The sequence below is a fragment of the Balaenoptera acutorostrata genome, chromosome 11 (assembly GCF_949987535.1).
Source record: "Balaenoptera acutorostrata chromosome 11, mBalAcu1.1, whole genome shotgun sequence".
Classification (NCBI taxonomy): domain Eukaryota; kingdom Metazoa; phylum Chordata; class Mammalia; order Artiodactyla; family Balaenopteridae; genus Balaenoptera; species Balaenoptera acutorostrata.
Window position 1 is genome coordinate 25,499,940 of NC_080074.1, and position 21,473 is coordinate 25,521,412.

The following is a 21,473-nucleotide window of genomic DNA, read 5'->3' on the forward strand; positions in this document are numbered from 1 at the left end:
CACCTTTTATCACAAAGTATTTATTGAACAAAAATAACAGTAAAAATGATACATATATGAAAGTTGAATGAAGATTTGCAGTCATAGAAAAGATGTGTACAAAGAGACCAACATTTAGGTTATAGTTCTATAAAACTTTACCATAGCATTTTAACACTGATCAAGCAAACATATAAAAAGGGGAAAACAAAGTTATTTCTTATGTTCTTTGAAACCTATTTTCTGACTAAAATAATTGTTTAAAAAAACAAACAAACCCAACACACAGAATGAGTCAGAGCTATAAGTGTTATACTTCAATACCTCCAGTTCTCTATTTGTGTTATAGTGAGTTTTTTGATCCATCAAAAATTATTGTATTTTTCCATTTCTAGTAACTGGAGCTAGAGTGTATGTTAATCATAGTATTTGGAGGAAGGGAGTACAAGAATCAGATTTACATTCAACATTTACATTTAAAATAATATTTTTGGTTTAGGTTTTTGCACATTGACTTAGTTTCTCTGTAAGAATCTTGAATTTGAGGTGTGCTCTTATCTGACAAAACAGGGGGTTTTTTTAATGCTTTTTTTTTTTGTTTTTTTCTACCTTACAGTTTTGGACCAGTAGTTACCTATAGCTAGGCGTGGGGAACTAGAACTGGACTGAGCACCAATCATTGTTCTACCTTTAATGAACTATGTAGCCTTAGGCAACTCCCACTTCTCCTGTGCAGTTGTCCTTACCTGGAAATGGTGGTTGGATGCATTCTCAAAGGCCTCTTCTAACATTTTATGTTTGGTGAATACCAGTCCCCTGGACCAGCTCTTTTATTTTAAGTGTATTTTTATTTTAAGAATTATCCTTAGCCTGTAAGGGAGTGACAGTAGTGTCTATTTGGAGATTTTGGAACCAGACCCATTATTTTATATTCAGAGATGCATATTGGAGTGTTTGGATTTTTTTCCCCAGATAAGGGCATACATCCCCAAACACAGAGATGCTCAATTCCAATTGAAAATCTCAAGCTTTGTAAGTGTCAAAACAAAATTTTAGATTTCCTGAAAATTCAAGAAATATTTGTTTTGGCAACCTTTATTTTTTACCCTTTCTCATAATCCCTGCCATTTAATGCCTCATTTGGATCAGTGAATTATTTAGCCACATTTCAAATTGGTTTCTGTTACAGTTAAGGATGATAATTAACTTAATCTTGCATTGAAAGCACTGGGCACTTTCCAGTTCTTTTATCTTACATGAGAACTTTACTGCTTCATATACAGAATGGCACTGTAGACTGGTGCCTGCTGATTTTTTGAAGGAACAGAAAATATGTTTCTATTATCACTACTCTAAACTACACTGCACAAAAGAATTTACTGCTGAGTATTCCAAATTGTTACATAATCAGTTCAGTTCCACAATGATGAGGTTCCTGAAGAATTTTATATTTCTTTTATCAGTTTTCCTTCATTCTCACCATAAACAGTAACACATAAAGCAGTGTATCCTACACCTCTCAGTTTCCACAAGCAAGGCTATACCTATACACATGAAGACACCTGGTGTTACAAAATTGTTTCTTTGTTATTTGTATTCATCACCAGTCTGTGAACCTCTTCCAAAGCATAGGATTTTTAAATGTTAATTATAGTTTCTGGGGTTTAGAGAAACCCTAACATAATGACACAGTAAATGCATCAGAGAGGTATGATTCTCTATGGAAAACTGGGAGAACCAGGTTAATTTTTTTAAACAAGAATGTGCTCACCTAGGAATTATTCCAGGGGCATGGATAGAGTGAACTTTATATAGCTTTTCCATCTCAGGTTTTTGTTTGGAAGGAGTCTAAAAGATTGTAAACAGGAAGCTAGCCTTTCAACGTTCATTTCTCAAAAAATGCACTTTAGAGTATTCTCTTTTATGAAAGTTTATTGTCTAAATATGGCTTAGTTTTTTCTTATAAAAACATTACTTGGACATTATATTCACTGAATTTCAGTTCAAAAGAGGTTCTAAGGCAATTCTCATACAGTTGAAAGCAAAAAAGAAAAAGTAATATGAATCTGCTTTCATATTGCCTACTTGTGAAAAATAATGAAATTCTACTAGAGAGCTGTTTGATACTAATTTTTGTCTTTCAAACAATTTCTCTTAATACTAAAAAATATATAAATCATTTACATTAAACTAAATGCAAAGGAAGGCACAGCTGGTTATAGTGTATATAAGCACAGTTCAGCATATGCAGAATTAAAGAGGAAAAAAGCTTCACATCCTTATTAGTTACATTGAAAACCATTAAGAAAAGTTCTTCACTGTCAACAGTGTTCAACACTTAAGAGCTAAGAAGATATAAAAACAAAAACATTAAAATTCACTTAATGCAAAACAGATTTTCATATATACTTGAATATAAAAAAGTTTTTAAAATGCTAACATAAATCTAGACCATCCATGTTATGAAAAGTGCAAACCAAATTAACAGACGGGTTTCACAACGTCCTTCTCACGACACAGGTAAACTAGCCCATGGGGACAAATTTGTTTCATCAGTTAATGAGTCTTTAATTGTGGCCAGATGTCATCAGGATTTCTGAGAGTTCGAAGAAAGCAGTACTGGAGAAGCAGCTCTGTCCAGACTGGGGATTGGCACTGGCATGTGGCCATTAAGCAGTGTAGGGAACTGTAGTGGACAAAAGATTTTTAAAAATAGTTATTGCAAATCCATCGGGAAGACCTGAGTTCTTTACATTCCTAGACAGACCATAGTGGATCAGTTCTCTCATCACCCCTGTGATTGATAGAGGTCAGTTGCCAATTATTTTACAGAATGTGTGATTGGAAAATGACAATGAAATCAAGGTTACAGCAAACAGGCTAAGGCTTAGAAAATGTCCCTAATTATTTTATGTGCCTAGGCTACTAGAAAAAAATATGTACTTTATATGTTGCTAAAGTATGTTCTAATACTATTTCTAAAAGATTCCATGCTTTAAATATTAAGAAAAATTAATTTTGAAAACCAGGAAACTGACTCCTTGCATGTGTAAATCAGTAACTTCTCATACTGTATTTTGAAATTGGCTATCAGTTTTCCAGAGTACTACAATGATGCTTCTTGGTAACTGTTAAAAATGAGGAAGGTTCTTATCTTTAAAGATATTCTTATTTTCTAAATCTTTTAAGTATTCTTTCTAATTAAAATGATAAATAATATCAAACTGAGTAGAGAGATCACCCATAAGTGCCAAAACTTAAAGACTAAAGTTAATTTCTGTCTTGTTGGTAACTAGGATGATAAATAGGACAAAGGTATATGCTTTGATACCTTTCAGGTCTAAAATACAGCAGCTATACTGCCATTTAAATTTTTTTTATTATTATTATTATTTATGGCTGTGTTGGGTCTTCGTTTCTGTGCGAGGGCTTTCTCTAGTTGCGGCAAGTGGGGGCCACTCTTCATTGCGGTGCGCGGGCCTCTCACTGTCGCGGCCTCTCTTGTTGCGGAGCACGGGCTCCAGACGCGCAGGCTCAGTAGTTGTGGCTCACGGGCCCAGCTGCTCCGCGGCATGTGGGATCTTCCCAGACCAGGGCTCGAACCCGTGTCCCCTGCATTGGCAGGCAGATTCTCAACCACTGCGCCACCAGGGAAGCCTGCCATTTAATTTTAATGAAATAATTTAAGACCTCCTTTTAAAACTGTTGGAAACTAGGTTTTCATTGTGCAGGATGATATGTGTCACAATGCCCCTCTCCTGGGCTGTCTTCTAGTTTAATTCCTATTTAGTCTAGATAAGCTAAATGTGAAACTTCACTTCATCAGTAAGTATCAAACTACAGAGCCAGGCATGTGTTAGAAGTACAATACTTGTAGAACAAGTAAATATATTTTTGCAATTTTCAGGCTATTTCAGTAACTGTTATGTGTCTAGTCCCTTACAGTTTATCAGTGGTTGTCATTTCATTTGATATCTAGAGCCTATAAAAGTTCGGTTATCCCCATTTTATGGATGAGAAAACAGATTTCAGTTAAGTTCTGATTGGCTAAAGGTCATAGCTTATAAGCAGTAAAGCCAAGTTTAAACTCTGATTGAAAGATACTGTGCTTTCTGTACCAAACTGCCCAACTTATTTTTGTCAGGGGTTGGGGGATGGTGCTCTTTAATTACTATTTCAGTTTCTTTAATGGTTATATTCAAGGTTTTTGTTTCTTTCCTGACACTTGGAATTTTAATGTTACATAGAATTTTATCCATTTCAGCTGGGTTATCAAATCTATTTGCATTTAGCTTATACTCTTTTTATTTAAGGCATGCTCCTAACCACTATTCCCATTGATTAAGAGTGAACACTGGAAGAAGAGCAGATTTTGAATTTTCATTCTTTGAGTGAGTTTATTTACATCTTCTCTCAGTTTTTGTCCATCTTATTGGTGTTTTCAAAAGAATCAGTTTTGGTTTTGTTACTGATTTCTGTCCTGTGCTCTTTATTTCTATATACTCAGTTGTCATAGTTTCTCTTGGTTAGCCTGGCTTTTCTGACATATTTCATAGTCCTCTTTATTGCCCCCCCCCCCAGTCATCCACACACAGTCCCTTTTCTTAAATTACAGCATTCCCCAACTTTTGTCCTCAGCCTTCCTTTCTCCTATACTGGACTCAACAAACATTTCCTGATGTCAGTTAGCTATCCCCACCAATGCCTCTTCCCCACTCACTCTTACGTCAATAAGAGTGGTGGTAAGGAGCTCGACCCTAAACAAACATTAATCAGGGCTCTGCCACTTATTAACATGTGATCTTGGGTAAGTTGAGCGACATCTCTGGGCCTTAGTTATCTTTTCTTCTTCTTGTGAAATTGGTTATCTTTTCAAATAGAACTATTGGGACTATTAAATAAGCCATGAAAAAGTGTGCTTAGAACAATGTCTGGTATACAGCAGCCCTCAAAAAACTGGTAACTGTTGTTATCAGTAGCATTCCCAGTCTTTTAATCACTTAGTAATCCTTGCCTCTTCCTAATTTTCACTACCTACTTACTCCTTACACTCAACTAAGTCATCCTCTCAATTTTACCTCTGGAATGTCTTCGAAATATATTCCTGTTTTCACTGTTCTTATCTAAAAGATGATTCTTCCCTCAGAATTTGGAATAGTATAAATTTCCTCATGTTTTCCTGCCCCTTACGCTTTCTGCTTTCTCTTCTGTCCTCTCTCCACACTGTGATATCAGCGCTATCTTTCTAAAATAGAGATGTTATGCTATTTCCAGCTTAAAAAGCCTTCCGTGGTTATCACTTAACTCCTTGGTATACTATTCAAATCCCACAGCTGCTTTTCTAGCCAGTCTCCTATCATCACCCAGTTCCTTCCAGAACAGACTTTCACATCCAAATGATACAGATCTATTCATTTAGAATATACTTTGCCAAAATCCTGTCCCTTCTTCCTAGCTTAGGTGACACTTCTGCCTTGGAGCCTCTGTCCAGTCCCCAGCTGGAAAGAGCTACTCCTATTGGGTTCCTGTAGCACTGTGTTTACACATCTATTTATTCACATATTGTATATCCCCGCAGTCCCTGCCTCAGAGCATTGCAAATATTTGCTGGGTTAGATTTGTTGAATTAAAAATTACAGAAAACATTCTCAATTGAAAATTACCTTGTTTCAAGATATAGCTGTGCTGACTAGGTGTATTCCAAATCTGATCAAAATCTGTTTCAAAAGTGGAACAGACATCCTAAAGACAAGCTTAAAATGCTAAACGGTCCAATTGTAACCCATCTCTATTTATAAATCAAGGTTGTATATTTAGATTTAGCACAATGTCTTTGGCATCTCTCTCTTCACTAAAACGTGTCTAGATTCCAAAGCATACCTCTTCTAGAAAGGCTAATAAAATATCTTCACTCTCCTTCCCTTAAAATTTTCAAAAAAAAAAAAAAAATTTTCAGTATCTGCTCTCACTTACTATAGTAATATCAGGGGACCGTCTGTGCCAAAACCCCTCAGCTCTGTCAACGGTGACCCTAAGGATTCTGATCTTTTCTAATCATCATAGCAGGAAATCTGCCAGCATCATTTAAAACTTACTATAGGCCGAGTCTAATTTGTTTCCTCCTCTAACAACACATTCACATAGCATATGTGATAGAGGCTTGCTATTTTTAAAGAACCTTATTTTCATTAGTTTAAAAAGGGGTACTGTTGATAGTAATCTGAATTTTGAAACCCATCATTTGAAATGTCTAATTTTTAAAAATCAAATTCTTCTTCTCACCATGTTACTTACCATTTTCAAAACTGCTAATTTCAGCTTTCACCAGCTCAATGCTCTTATCATAGGAAGAGTAATAATACTTTAAAAGGTACAAAATTGTTTTTCCTTAGTCTCATGGATCCCAATCCCAAAAAGAGGGCCCAAGGCCATGCGACCTGTCAGCCATCCAAACCTGGTTGCACTTTCCTTTTCAGGAACTGTGTTTTGCATGGTTCCAGGAGAGAGGACAGGTCCAGTTTGTGAAATCAAAATTCTGAGCAGGTAGCCTTTAAATGCAGCATTTCTTCTGCAGAATTCTAAATGGCAATTAGGAGCCACTGGTCCGCAGTGGTTCTCAAAGTGTGGTTCCTGGGGCAGCAGCAACACTAGGAGCTTGAACAAATGTTTTTATCAGGCCCCATCCTAGACCTTCTGAGTCAGAAACTCGGGGAGGGGGCGGCGCTCAGCAAACTGCATTTTAACACACCCTCCAGCTGATTCTGTTGCCCGTTAACTTTGAGAACCACTGGTCTACAGTAGTGACTGAAGAGGAGGGATATGCCTATCTATCTCCCAATTCCCAGAGCTCCTGATACCCTACTAATGTGTAGAATCACTGTGGACACGAACCACTGTTCCTGTTGGGAGTAACAGGCTGGAAAAGGTTTAGTGTCTAAGGCAACAGATCTCAAAGAACTCCCAACCAATAGTTCTCCATGGCTTCCTTCGGAGGTCACCAAGCCCTGCACCAATCAGGTGGCAGAATTCCCAGTAAGGAGGGAAGTAAGAGTCCGTTCATTATTCACAAGTATCTAGGGAAGCCTAGAGAGGCCCTGTGTCAGGTTCTAGGATTAGAGTAGTATTACAGTCCCTACCGCCATGGAGCTGACTGTACGTATGCACCATACAGCTAACTCCTTTCTGCTCTACTCGGGAACTCTCTGCTGCTCCCATCTGGAGACTTCCAGGAAATAAGGTCTGTTAGTTCCCCCACCAAAAGATTACTAATCTAAAACTTGCCTAATACTGCACTTGCTCACTGGTTTTTGCTCACTATTTCTAGTTTTTGTTTCCTTGCCTGAGTTAAAATGGCTAAGAATCACCACATTGGCTGTGCATGACCATATCCTCAATTTCTTGTGATGAGAAGAAGGGCCAGGAAGAGAAACCTGATTACTCCAGGGATATAGTCACATCATGACACCCTACCTCAACCCTATTAGGAAACCAGAGAAGCAAGATAGTAATCAAAACCTCTTTAGCTCCACCCTTCTCCCAATGAGACCCTAAATACCAGCGTGTACAGCCCATGGCACAGAGGTAGATATTAAACTTGACAAGCAAAATGAACAACTCAGAAAAGCACTGGAGGCCTGATCTTTTTAACACTTATCTATCTTAGACATTTCTTGATGAATTCTGAGGCATCCATTCCTTAGTCAGCCAGTGATACTTACTGAACATCATTCTGTGTACCAAGAAATGTGCTAGATGCCAGGCGCACACCACAGCAAACAAGATGGCCTCTTGAGGGCCCACAGTTTAGTGGGGAGATTGCCAGATGAATACAAAGTGGCAAGCGCTAGATGCAACGAGAGCAAAAGAACTACAACTAACTTGGGGTAAGCCATGTTGGGGGGCGGGGGCAGACGTGGGGATGCAGGGTGTATGAGACAGACCAGGCTAGAATCAGGTCGAGAGGGGGTTTGTACTTTATCCAGTTTTGATTCATTCCTGTCCCTAGGATCCCTTCTACACTACATTCACATAGTCAAACAGTAACATCTTGGTCAGTGAGTAATCTTTTGAGTCTCCAAGAGGAAATACTGATTTCCACACGATAGCAAGTGATTCTACTGCAGGATTCTAGTGTGGGAATGACTAATGAATGTGCTTACCTAGTACAGGGAGTTTTACAAGATAAAATAGTGGAGACTTAAATTCATGTTTAACCAAATGCCCTGGAAGCTTTTTTTTCTTTTTTTATGGAACAAGAGCTTGATTCTGATTCATAGACTTATGCAGGTAAATTTTCTATCACAGTTTGGAGAAGCTGTTCACTATTTTTCAATTTATTTTGTGATGTCACTACATTGACTAATAGATTAGTATTTTAAAGTCTTTTATGAGATTTTATAAAATACAATTAAAATTTTTTTCCTTAGTAAGTTTCCAGTTTTCATAGTCAGTGAAAATACCCAAAACACTTCAAGAACTAACTGTTCTATTTATGGGTATCTGACATGAGAACTCCACCTCAGTGAAAATATGTGCCTCTGAAGACAGCCTTTTGCAGGCACGTGAACATGAATTCCTTTTGGAAACTTAAACAGTGAGTTCTGCCCTACATTTAGTGAAAATATTACCTTGCAGGATTTACTGGGGAAACACATCCCTTAGAAATTCCACATTTAAAAGTTCGTTTCCAAATGCTCACCTGGAACAGCGTGTTTGGCCCCTGCAGCCGAGCGGGGCTCAGTGGAGCTACTGGACTAAGGCTGCTCCAGAAGTGTATGCTGGATAGCAGTGGACTCGGGGTCAGAAGCAATCCATTTGGTGTCTGGGAAAGAAGCACATACACAGTTTTTGATACAGGTATCACCTGACTCCACCTGTGGTCAGTAGTGTGGCCAGGGGCATTAGCCACAAACCAAGAAACAAGCTTCACCATTTTAGGAAAATCTGACAACTTTGTTATTTCTGCAGGGCTGTGCAGCTTAATTTCCTTCAATGCTAATTGTATGAGCAATTTTATAAAGGAAGAAAGTATGGAAACATTACCTTCCTTAAGCATTCTAGTAGAAAACTCAAGTTCCTAGCAACTTCTGTCCAGGTGCTCTTCAATTTGCTCTTCCTCACGCATTAAACAAGATTTATTGTACAAGTAAATGGGATCCCATGAAAGGGCTTTATTTTTTCCTACCTATATTTTCTTATTTTTCTACAGTGGACATCCATTCCTTTGGCTACACACATACACACACATTTTTTAAAGGGCCTCCCAAGCTTCACTTTCCCTATCAATCAACAGCCCTTTAATACTTCAGGATCTGCTGCTAAAATACCCTGTAGCAGCTTCATCAAAAGCTCTGAACTGGGTTTTCCAGATTTCACTCCGGATATGGGGTTCATGAGAATTCATCTCCCTGGCAAATGGTTTGGAGGGGGAAAAAAAATCCTTTCTTGTCAGATTGGGTATAAAGCCAGAACTCTGGGTTTCCTGGGAGAGTGCCAAGGATTGCATTTGCTTGCCTACACGCAGCAGGAGTCCTGGCCTGCAAGCCAGCCAGAGTGCAGAAGAAACAACACTTACGGCCCCAGCTGGTAAGTCTGCATGGCTTTTATTCTCAGCGGAGCCAAACTCCCTGGCCAGGGTGGTTTTGTACCTTTGCTGACTAGAAGGAACCCCTCAGCGGTTTTGTGATGTCAATAAGGTGCTCTGTGTAAGAAGAACGACAGCAAGGGCACCAGCATTTCAGATTGCATCGTGCTAGATGCTAAAGTGTTATTTTTTCCTAGAATTGGCCTTAGCAGCTTCGTTAATTATCCAGAACATTCAGCTTAAACCGAAGTTGAAAGGTCTGCTCTGTTCAGTGGAAAGGAGACAAACATCCAAAGGTTCTCAAACAAGCTGCTGAAAAGACTCAAATTATTTGAGTCTTTGGTTCTACAGCATTTCCTACATATTGAATGACCTATGAGGTTACTAGGATAAATACTTGTTTTGGATAAGTTTCCCATTTGTTCTAATTCAAGGCAATTTCACAAACTTGCCAGGCCATCTGGCCTAACGGTTCAGGCTTAGCAGTTCCGCATGGGCTCTGCCAGGGTTCCCATCTCAGAACCACTACTTACTAGCTAGGTAACCTTTCTATGCCTCAGTTTCCTAATCTGCAAGACGGGGAGAAAAATGCCTACGTTTTTTACATTACAGGATTGTTAGGAAGAATAAATGATCTATGTAAAGCTCTTAATATGTGCCTGGAGCAAATGCTCAATAAGTGTTCAGGACTGTTATCATTAGTAATTAATTAAAAGTGTACTTGACGAACTGTATTTCACCTCTTCATGGGAGAAATCCTCAACTGTATATGGAAAAGTACTTAATGTTCTGAAACAGACAAACCAACCTAGTCAGCTGGTGCTTTAAGGTTCTTCTCAGCCATGTTAGGGTCAAGTCCGCAGCGCAGGTGATCTGAGAACTAGTATTTGCATGGTACTCTGAAGCCAGGTCCCAAGCACAGTATGCCACATTAACATTTACTAACCAATGTGTTCAGGGCCTCCTAGTTTACCTACCAATGAAAGTCTCACAGCTCTAAAGAGACAGTGAATCTGCTAAACTACAAAACATAGCTAGCTACCTTTCTCTCATCCATGGCCATAAATATATATCCATTTCTTTTTAATCCTCTGAGCAACATATGAGGTGTAGAATATATTTTCATAGTCTAAAATTCATCCCATGTCTGAATTTGAGATGTTTTGCATATTTGTTTCTAAGGGATACAGGATATACTCAGAATACAGTAGCCTTCTGTTTCTCATGTTAAATACATTTGAAATGTCTTCTATAATACATGCAAATAAATACTGTAAAATGACTTCATTCACTCCTCCCTCTCCCTCCCATCCCTGTTCTGCCTGAAGATCCTGTGGCCGTAGAGAAAAAAACTGGTTGGTTGCTCTTTTAGGGAAAATTCCTATAAAGCCTGGCCTGGCTTAATCTCTGGTATCATGTGAGCTTTCACAGCCTCTCTCCACAAGCACCTTGAGTCATGGAGGTTAAGCTGAGCCCGAGGTAGAGGCTAAAGAAAGAAGCCACCAGCAAAACGCATGCTTCCTCTTCCTTCACTGAAGAATGTCTTAGCAAATGAGCTCTTCTGAATGGCAGACAGGGACTTACTGATCCTGGCACCTGCCAGGGAAGGGGATGCCCTAGGGCCCAAAGGCAGTGGGTGTTCATTTTCAAGGGGAAAGACCCTCCTCTCAGGACCTCATTTCATCCTCCCCACTCAGTTCTTCTTACACTTAATACTGAGTCTTCTAGAAAGCCCTCATATTTGAGCTAAACCTGGTGAGCGAACAGTGTCCAGACACACCCCTCCTGAGTGCCCTCCTCCTGGATCATGCCCTCTGACCATCAAAATGCCCTCCACCTCCTCAAAGGAGATTCCTGATTTCCCCTCAACCAAACGGCACAAACTCACCACCTTCTTGCCAAATCCAGCGTTTATGACGCATCCATTTCTATCAACAGGAGCACCGTTTATCTACCCACTCGACAAATACTGACCAAGTACATAGTATGTATCAGGCGCCAGAGAAACAATGGTAAAACAAGACACTATCCCTGTACTCAGAGCCCAGTCGTCTACGACCCTGCATCCAGTCACTGAGATGCAAAATGCCTTCCCCTCACCCCCTGCCACACCCTCTGGGCATGGCCTGTGGACTCTTTCTGGAACTGACTCTCCTATTTACCCCCTCATTTCCAGTCTTGCTGCATCCAAGCCCCTATCAACTTAGGTGGCATTCAGCAGCTGCCACCTAAAGCAGCCCAGCTGCCTCTGGTCTCTCCCTTCCAATCTGTTGTGAGCACCGCCACTGAATCAATCCCCTTAAGACACTGTGTTTAGTTTCAGGGGAAAAAAAGAGTACAACCTCCCTGGCCACAATTCTAGGTTCCCCCATAGCCTAGTTTCATGTGAAAGCCGCCCCACCACATCCCCCCTCCCCCCCCCCCCCCGAGCTTTGGTTGAAGTGTCCTGAGCACCACACAATTCCAACCTACTAGTTCTTCAGCACTCATTCCAGAACTATCCTGACCACTCAGCCCATGGTCCCCTGGGCTAGAGCCATTCCACAAGTGATCTCATCTGCTTCTACAGTTATTAACCATCCCTTAACCACCCCAAACTCTCTCCTTAGCTCCAATTGCCGCTGGGTGTTTCCTCCTGAATGTCCTTCAGGCTCCTCAAACTCAACACAGCCCAAACTGGACCTGTAACCTTTCCCCATGAGTTTCTTTGCTTCCGTCAAACTCATACTCAACTTCTGGCTCTCCCCTAGCACCTCCACACCCATCACCAAGTCCTGTTGGTGGCAGGCCCTGTGTCTCTCAGATCAATTGCCTTTCGCCTCATGCCACTGTCACAGCCTTAGGTCCTCATTGTCTTTCACCTGGAATTTTACAGTCATATCCTAACTGCTTCCAGCCTCTCCCCTCCCTAATCCACGTCATCAGGATGGTTTCTAAGACACAATCTCACTACGTCACTCAGGCTCCATCTTCCACCACTTCCTTTACCTTTGGAATGTATCCTCCCCTCTTACTGAACTACTGTTCTGCCCTAATGCACAAGGCTATTGCACATCTTTATGCTTTGGCTCAAGGTGTTCCTCTGCCTACAATGCCCTCTTCACCCCATGTGCCAGATAAACTGCTGCTGATCCTTTAACACCCTGCCCAAGTGTGATCTCCCCTTCCACGAACACCTTTTCAACACCCTTCCCCATCCCCAAGAAAGTTAATACCGTCTCCCTTAGTATTCCTTTTATACCTAAGAATTCCATTTGTACTGTGTCCGGGATACTATACTAACCAACTTAAGGTAAGTTACGAGTTCCCTCCCAACTAACAGGGACTATCTAATTCACGTTTGCACCCCCAGCTCCAAGCAAAGCCCATGACACATGATAGGTGCTCAATCTGGGTTTGTTGAATTGAGCTACATGTTCTTTCCCCCTTCTGTTCCTAAGGTACTTCTCTGCACCGTGTATTTGGCTCTTGCCGTGTGCCATCTTGTGCGTGTGTATGCCTTGTCATGGCTAGGTCCTAAGGTCATAAAAGCAGGCACTTGTACTTTTGGTGTCCTTCCTGTGATTTGCAAATAATGCTAAATAATTACTTGTTGATAGATTCTAACAGGAATTTTTGTTTCCCTTGACTTATACCTTCAGCAGCTATTAACTCCCCATCAAAACAAGTCTAAATTCCTCAATGAGTTCCCAGGGCCCTCTATAATTTCACGTTATATATTGCCCTTATTCTTTACCTACTGGACAGCAAGCTTGTAAGCTCATGAGAACAGGAACTGTGTATGTCTTGCTCACCTCTGTATCTCCAGGTGCCTAGCCGATGGTTGGGCAGGTTGTAGCAACAAACATCTCTAATCTTAATCTCCCATGGATGCCAACAGAATCCATGACAGTGCCATTTTGTGGTTAAAAAAATCCTCAAAAGGTGACAGTGAACCTCTGGAAACTCCTACAGTTGACTGAATTCAAATAAAAACATGGTTTTAAGAACTTCCAAAAAGAAGTAGAGTCACACAGGAGTTTGTATAGCACTGAACGTGCTGATCTGAAGGAAAAGAGGACAAAGAGGAGAATTCCCTATTGGTCCAGGGTAGCTATGGTAAGAGTTAGGGGGGGAAAATAGAATAAGGGTAGAACTGGGGAGAAGTCGGGAGATCCACAAAGGATCTACAGAGAAGACGGGCCCCAGGGTGGAAAGAGGGAGGGCGACGATCACACTTTGTTCATCTTAGGCAATCCAGAGCTGGGAGAAGCAAGAACCTTCAGCTGGAGTGTCAAGTCACCCAAAAGTCTACCAATGACATCCTCCACTGAACAGAGCTCCTAAAAGGACATCCTTCTTCTCTAGGGCCAGTACGGAGAAAGCTGCAGGCTGAGCTAGGGCAGTGTCATGGAGTGGGATGAAGGGGAAAAAAACCAAACTTACTTCCTTTTGTGATCATGGCAAAAGAGACAGTAAGATGGAAGCCACTCCAGAGCTGAGCCAGGATGCAGTCTATCCAATGGCTCCGCACCACACGCATCCATTTTACTTCCCATTCCCGCCTTGTGATGTGGGCTCAAGGTTGTCACATCCATCAGTAAATGCAGGAAGGAGGTTTTAGCATTTCAGTCCTCAGCAAGCTGTCTCTACTCAGTTAGTGTTAACCCAAAGCCGCTGCTAATAAAACAGCCCGGGGCATGCATGCTCAGACTCTGATGTGAGTTCACGCCCTGGTGCCCGCACATATCTGAGTTCAACGTCTTAGACATCACGTGTGAGATGAGCAGAGGTCTTGGCATAAATGGGGGGACGTGCAATGAGCCAACCTCCGATTCTGAACTAACTTTACACTGGTAAGACAGGAGGAGGGAGAGACTAAACAGAAGAGGCAAATGGAAGGAAGAGGGACAGGTGACACCCAGATGCAGAAGATACAGAGAATCAGAAGTTCCAGCTGGTACCATTTGGGCTTCCATGGTGCCTGGCTGGAAACCAGGAGGGTTTCACATCCTGGCACCTCCCCCCACCCCCATCTCAATTTCTGTAGCTCATGCCATCAGAGATAACATTCTTGTTTTTCTAGCAACAGTCCAATGTGACCTGGGTGGCCGAGCTCCAACTGCCTCCCTCCTTGGCACCAGCTGGCTTTTGTAGTCTCATTTTTTCAGTTCCTCACAGTTCACGCTGGGGGTGCCTCGTGGTGATCATCCTGTCTGTCTACATTTGTAATCGTTTCTCAAAGACTCCTAAGAGTAATGCATTCTTGATGGGAGTGGCGGTTACGATGTTGGGGGAGTGGCAGAATGCCGATGCTTTTTCATGCCCATCATGTTGTAGCTTGAAATTTCAAATCTGAATTTGGGCCTACACGAGGTATGTGGTTTAATAAGGTCCTTGGAGGGCATTGTAACCACATGACCCTTAGCAGGCCGAGACATGCTTAATCCTACCCTTCTTCCTGCCATGCTTCTAGCTGAAACTACCTGGGAATTATTCTTGGAATAAATGAATCAATAATGAATCAATAAAATATAAAATATAAATCATTCTTGGAATAAATACAAGTTCTTGGGAACTTCATTTTCAGGGTATCAAATTATTACAGCACACTTTTGTCTCTTTTAAAGCTAGCCACGAAGAAAGTTGATAGGCGGTCCCCACAGGTAACCAAATGTTTCTGCGTACACACTGCACACCCCACAGAAAGTGGAGTTTCTGCGACAGAAAGTGCTAAGGGAGGAGAGAAGCCAGTGAGCCGCGGGAGTGAGGCGCCACTGCTGCCTGTGAGAGAAACGCCCCACGCTCCCTTGGGTGGAGAGGAGCCCCCCCGAGTTGACCTGGGGGCGAACAGGAGTCTTTCGCTCCCGTCCCTGGGGCGATTTCACACCCCTGCGTGTGAGGCCCAGTGGACTTCAGGAGAACTGCTGAGGGAGCTGGTGCTGTTTCTGACTGTGCACTCGAGGGAGAACCAGGGGCTGGTGGGTTAGCTTCTGGGGCGCCCGGAACAGCTCCTGTTCTCTGAGAATCCAAATCCTACACTGACTCGAGGCCTCCCCGAAATCCTAAAAGACTCAAGGCTGGTCAAGTCAAGATAAAGCCACTTGACTCTCCTGTCTGCTCTCAGAGAACCCACCTGGGGGAACACCCCACCCCTGAGTCCTGCCCTTCCTCTGCTCTCTCTGGTTTCTCCCTCCCTGTCAGCCACAGGCGCTGCAGGTGCAGAGCTGAGCCCGCTAGAAGGTGAGGGGATCTCAAGCCCTGAGACTCCGCCATCTCCCAAGGGCAGCCGTTGACTCCTTTAGCTCTGAATGGCTTCAGACACTACCTAGCCCCCAAGGCCACCCCCTCACACGTGACCCAAAGCCCCTCCCTTGGCCCAGGCCGCCCCGCCCCTCTCCTGTCCTAGTCCAGACCCTGCCCTGTACCTCTCTCCCCTCGGGAAGCGCCCTCGCATGTCTTGGACTTCGTGGCGCTCGCTCACAGGTCGAGGCCCCGCCCTCACAGCTTGGGAGTGGGAGGACCAGCCTGCGCATCTCCCTAAGGCACAGGCTTTCCCGTGCTGCCCCCTGCCTGCTGGTAGGCCATTCTAGTAGATGCGGTCTCCCAGTCCTGAGCTTTGCATCCATTCCTCCACATCCACCCTCTGTCCCTAACTCGTGTCACTGGCCCCCCTCCCCTCGGCCCAGCCACACATCCTCAGTCCCGCTGCCCGGAGCCTCCCTAAATTCACTATGTCCAGGCCCAAAACCACAGGGCTAGCCCGAGCCGCTTTCCTCCGACACGACTACAGGGCTGGCACGTGTTCACAGACGGTGATACACAGAGAAAGCAGAGGCTGAAATCAGAGTTGGCCTGGGCCTGGCTCTAGGCCTCTCTACACCTCACAGCTGGAAACACAGAGGAGGCCGGGGAGGAGAGCCTCAGATTGCCCCCCCGGCCCGCTTCTCTAGTTACTTCTCTGAGCGACATCGGAAGCGCTGTGCCTGAGCCATTTACTCAGCGGTCCTTAGTCACTGGACAGTTTTGCTTGGTTAGGAAATGCCCCACTTAAGAGCACACACGCTCATTCTGCCTGTAACGGAGCCCTTAGCCCTCCCCTCCGCGGCAGCCTGCCGTCACCACCAGCTCACGAGCCGAGCCGACACGAAAGCCCTGGGCCACAATCATCTGGGAGAAGCCATGGAGAGGAAAATGCCCAAGAGCTGCTTTCAGCTGCCTGCAAACACCACGGACATCTCATGATCAGGGACAAGTGGGCATTTTCCCAGTGCACATGCCGAGAGCATTTTACTTAAAGAGCATGGCTTCTGGAGCGGACTAACTGGGTTCAAGTTCACCTCTGTGGCCTGCTAGCTGTGTGACCTTGGATGAGTTACCTTACCTCCGTGCCTCACTTGCCTCTGTTGGAAAAATGGGACAATAATAGTATCTCCTTCACGGGCCTGTGATGAAAAATAACTGAGACGGTGCATAGACGGTGTTTCGAACAGTACCTGGCACACATGAGCAGCTCAGTTCTGCTGCCACTAGTGATGGTGACAGCAAGGACACCTGCAGCGATGGGTACAGAGGCAGGGGACAGAGAGCTCCTACCCACCTCAAGCATGACCCCACCCCGGTGCCACAAAGTCACATGATACTAAAACCCGCCGGTTGTAGCCAGCTCTCTTCCCACGGCCATTATCCCCTTTAATCCTCACAACAATCCATTGCACAGATGTGGAAACTGGCTCAGAAAGCAAGTACCCGCAGTCACGTTTCTACCCAGCAGTGCAGCCAGGGACTGAATCCAGGTCTGTGACCCCAAAGCCAATGCACTTAACCTCTGCCACTGAAACGCATCCAGTTTTCCAGAGGAAGCAGAAGTAGGTTTACCAGTACCTGCTCTGCCTTTGCCCTGCAGCTGCCAGCTGGACACGAGTGAGCATCTGAATACTGTATTTAGAGGAAAAGGCCGCCTTCATGTTGGAGTTAACAGCACTGAAGACTTTGCTTGCTCTACGAGTTTGCTTTCCTCTCCCCTATGCTGTGGACCTGGGCTTTCTCAGACTAGCACTGTTTTTTACTGAAGCATCTCTTTCTCACCGTTTGACGTGGCCTCTGCATTTCTTATTAGAGACGACAGGACAACCCAGCTCCCCACTGACGATTGCAAAGGCCGTACTGGTTAGCATCTATTTTCTTATTAACAGAAAACAAATGGCTACTTTTCAAGGGCCCCCCAGAGAAGATTCTGCCATAAAATTTTCATAAAGCCCAAGCGCCTTCTGAAACGTCACCGGCCTGCTCAGCTTTCCCTAGGAAATCACTGTTTGGATCTGCTTTGACGGCCAGTGTGCGTATTCCATCTTACGATGGCTTTAGGCCCCTAAAAGCTAGAAACCAATCAAGCATCCCACTGTGGCCAATACCCTAAGCCTTTCCTCTTGTGTATGCTCCCACCTGGGCATGGAAAAGTAATTTCCCTGCACAATGACACAGTGACTTTGCCACAGGGACCCTCGGATTACCCTTTGAAGGGCAGAAGGAAGTTGCTTCGGTTGTTCTTTCCTCCCTTCCGCTAAGCCACTGAGTCTGGGTGCAGCCAGGACGACCGGGACGGCTCTTACCTGGGCGGTGAAGAAGGCTGGGGTGAGGGATCCCGAGGGAAGGGCCGGGCTGTTGAGGGCGATGGAGCCGATATCGGTGCCGGAGAGCACCAGCGGGGGCGCGGAGATTTCCAAGCCTTTGGGTTTTTTGGCCTTTGGGGGAAGAGATGGAGACCTGGTCTTGGAGCCCGATGATAGGTTCAAGGGCTCTAGGGAATCCGAGTCATGGCAGGCGGCCTCCAGGAAGAGGCTTCTGTGTTCGGAGGGGAGGGGCGAGTTAGGGGACAGGGACGGGGACCGAGACGAGGAGGGCGAGGCGGACGAGATGCTAGCGGCGGCGTTTGGCAACATTAAAGAGGAGATCTTGGCGGAGACGGACGAGGCCAGGAAGGCCTCCGACGTGGAGGGCAGGGACACCACGGGCCTGCTGATGTGCTTGTCGGTTTTGTTGGTCACAAACCTGATGACAGTCCTGACTTCTTCCACGGGAGGGCTGTCTTCCGGCTGCTCCTCCAGCTTCTCCGTCTTGATGGCCTTGAGGGACTCGGGTGGGTTCTGCAGGGAGTTGATGGTGAAGGACGAGTACAGGCCCGAGTGGATGTACTCGTTGCGGCTGGCGCTCTTGAGGGCGGACAGGCCGTGTCTGTGGGCCTCGCGGCTCTCGGGGGGTGCCTTGCACTCGCTGTCCTGCAGCAAAAGGCTCTCCCGGCTGATCTCCACCGCGTGAGGGTCCATTTTCAGTATCTCCGGGAAAGAGACGAATTTATACACAAACTTCTGCCCGATCACCTTCTTGATGATGTTCTGTGAACACAAAAGCAGACGTGGAAAAGATGAGTGCATCAGAGAAACTGGTAAGAGGCTCATTCTTGTGGGGGAACCTTGCTGGCAGAAGCACCGAAACAGTCCTGACAGCACATCTCAGCTAAGGTGTAACGGAAAGAGGACTAAAGCTGAGGGCAGAAGAATTTGATTTGCATTCCAGTTCTGCTAATTACAAATGGTGTGATCTTCGGCAAGCTGATGGTCATTTTTAGTTTCCTCATCTGTGAAGTGAGGATTATTATACCTAAGAATATAGTAACAGTTGCCAATTATTAAGCACTTACTATGTCGCTGGTATTGTTTATGCATTAGCTCATATAATCTGTACAGCGATCCTAAAAGAAAGGGATGATTCAACTCCCGTTTTAAACCTTAGGAAAATAAGCTTAGAGCATTTAAATAACCCACAGAGCCACATGGTAGGTAAGTGGCAGACGCAGCCTCTCCTTTACCATAACATAGTATTGTCTTACCTACCTCTGGGACTTGTGAGAATTCAATGAAATAATCATGGGAAAGCATTCCGTAAGCTGGAAAGCATTATAGAAATGTAAGTTATTATCACCAAAACACCACAGTGTTTTCTTAAATCATGTAGCCATTTTTTTCCTTTTTAATTTTCTGCCAAGAAAGCTGCTGGAGGAAAAAACAAAGCGTCTACTTGGATGTTCACGACATTCATACAGTATTTTAAGTTGCTGGTATCTACTTCTGGCTCTTCAGTTTATGGCTCCCATCCTCAAACATTAGGATGGAAATGAAAACCAATAATCATTGCAAAAGTTTCCACCCCCCCCTTTGGGAGGACGGACTTCATTTTAAAGGCTGTACTGTTCTTGAGATTTATTAAATCCGAACATTAGCAAAGTCTATCAAATGCTTGCCGGGTCCGAGGTACTCAAGGCAGACAAAGATGGTCTCCCTCACGCACAGAGAGGAAGCGGCACCATCCTGTGGGAAGAGGACTAACTTACAAACGGTTCCACTTAAAACCTGGGTATGAATGAGGGTAAAAAAAAAAAAAAAAAAAAAAATCATTTGGGGGAGAAGAGCTTGAAAAATAGCTCCTGTTGAGCATCTACTCTGTCCTGGGTGTTATGCACAAGTGATCCCATTTGATCTCACATGAACCCAATTGTAGGCTGGAGGGTATCATCCTTATGACATAAGCTCAGAGATGGGAAGTGATGTGCCCAAGAGCCACAAGATCTACTAATTCTAAAGCCTAAGGTTTTTCCCATTTCCACACAAAGTTGGAGGGAGAGAATCAAAGAGCCCCCTTAGTAGAGATGACATTTTAAAATCAGTTCATCTCAAATTTTTAAAAACTGAGATACAATTGACATATAACATTAGTTTCAGGTGTACAGCATAATGATTGACATGTGTATACTGCACAATGACCACCACAATAAGTCCGGTTCACATCCATCAACACACACACACATTTTTTTTTCCCTTGTGATGAGAAATTTCAAGATCTACCCTCTTAGCAACTTTCAAATATATGAGAGGAAATTTAATTAAATTTTGATGTTCATCTTGTGATCAGTTTGGTGTATAAATATATTATGCTTTTGCCTTCCCTCTTGTTACATTACAGCCTGCTAACTTGCCTTTGTCCTCCTTAAATGCACCCTCAAATCCCAGAAGTGAATTTATCTAGCAGTCAGGAGGGATGGGCATAATTACCAAGCCACTGAGATTTTCAAGGAAGAATTCTTCAGGGCAGGCATCTAAGGGAGGGACACACAAGGTCCCCAGGCAGCACCAGAAAACCCAATAACGCAAATCCTGGCGAAACTATGCTCAGCACCAGCACACAGGAGGTTCAAACCTGAGTACGTGAGATTGAAAGCTGAACAGTTCCAGTGCATGGCATCCTGGCCTGCAATTTAACCCACCCAATCCCATTTACTCCATCTGACCTCATTTTCACACTCGACACTAGCAAAACTGAAAACCACTTAGAGAAACTTCAGAGAGATCTAGTAAACTTAAGAATTCCACCTGGGCCTAATTGGCATCATCTCTGCACGTGACACACCAAGCCTGGGTAGACAACGCGCCTGGGAGAAATCAGCTCCCAAAAGGAAAGGGTTAAATAAGGGTGTTATTGGTGCCACCTGACCCATAAAAAGAAAGCATGCTTGCCTGGTGTGTTCCTCTGCTAAAATTCTAAGGTATTTTGTTTCCCACTCATAATATTCTTCTCCCTGGAGGAAAACTTCATTTTATTCTCAGCCAGTGTGAACACTCATCTAAACTGAGTGAATCATTAAAGCCTAAATAATTACACAGAAGAAAAGGGAAACTGTATGGGCTGAATCCTTTCTTCTGCCAGGTCTTGGGAATTATTATTATTATTATTTTTTAACAGAACCAACCTTTAATTTTATTATGGGTATTCAGAACATAATGTCTGAGCAGGGATTACATTCACAAGCAAACCAAGAAGTCATTTGGGGCTGTGATAAAAACGCTAAAAGTGGTTGGAAATTGAAAGGCAATCTCAA

The 21,473-nt window shown here is 43.7% G+C and overlaps 1 protein-coding gene across 1 annotated transcript in view; it reads right to left on the reverse strand.

Moving 5' to 3' along the window:
- The window catches only part of ELK3 (ETS transcription factor ELK3), a 69,924-nt gene continuing 48,451 nt past the window's right edge, over nucleotides 1-21,473 (reverse strand). Inside the window, exons 3-5 of the mRNA XM_057556557.1 lie at nucleotides 18,154-18,936; nucleotides 8,678-8,800; nucleotides 1-2,665 (exon numbers count right to left, since the gene is read on the reverse strand). Coding sequence (XP_057412540.1) covers nucleotides 2,567-2,665; nucleotides 8,678-8,800; nucleotides 18,154-18,936 — 1,005 coding nt within the window. The 3' untranslated portion in view covers nucleotides 1-2,566. The remainder of the gene's footprint in view (nucleotides 2,666-8,677; nucleotides 8,801-18,153; nucleotides 18,937-21,473) is intronic.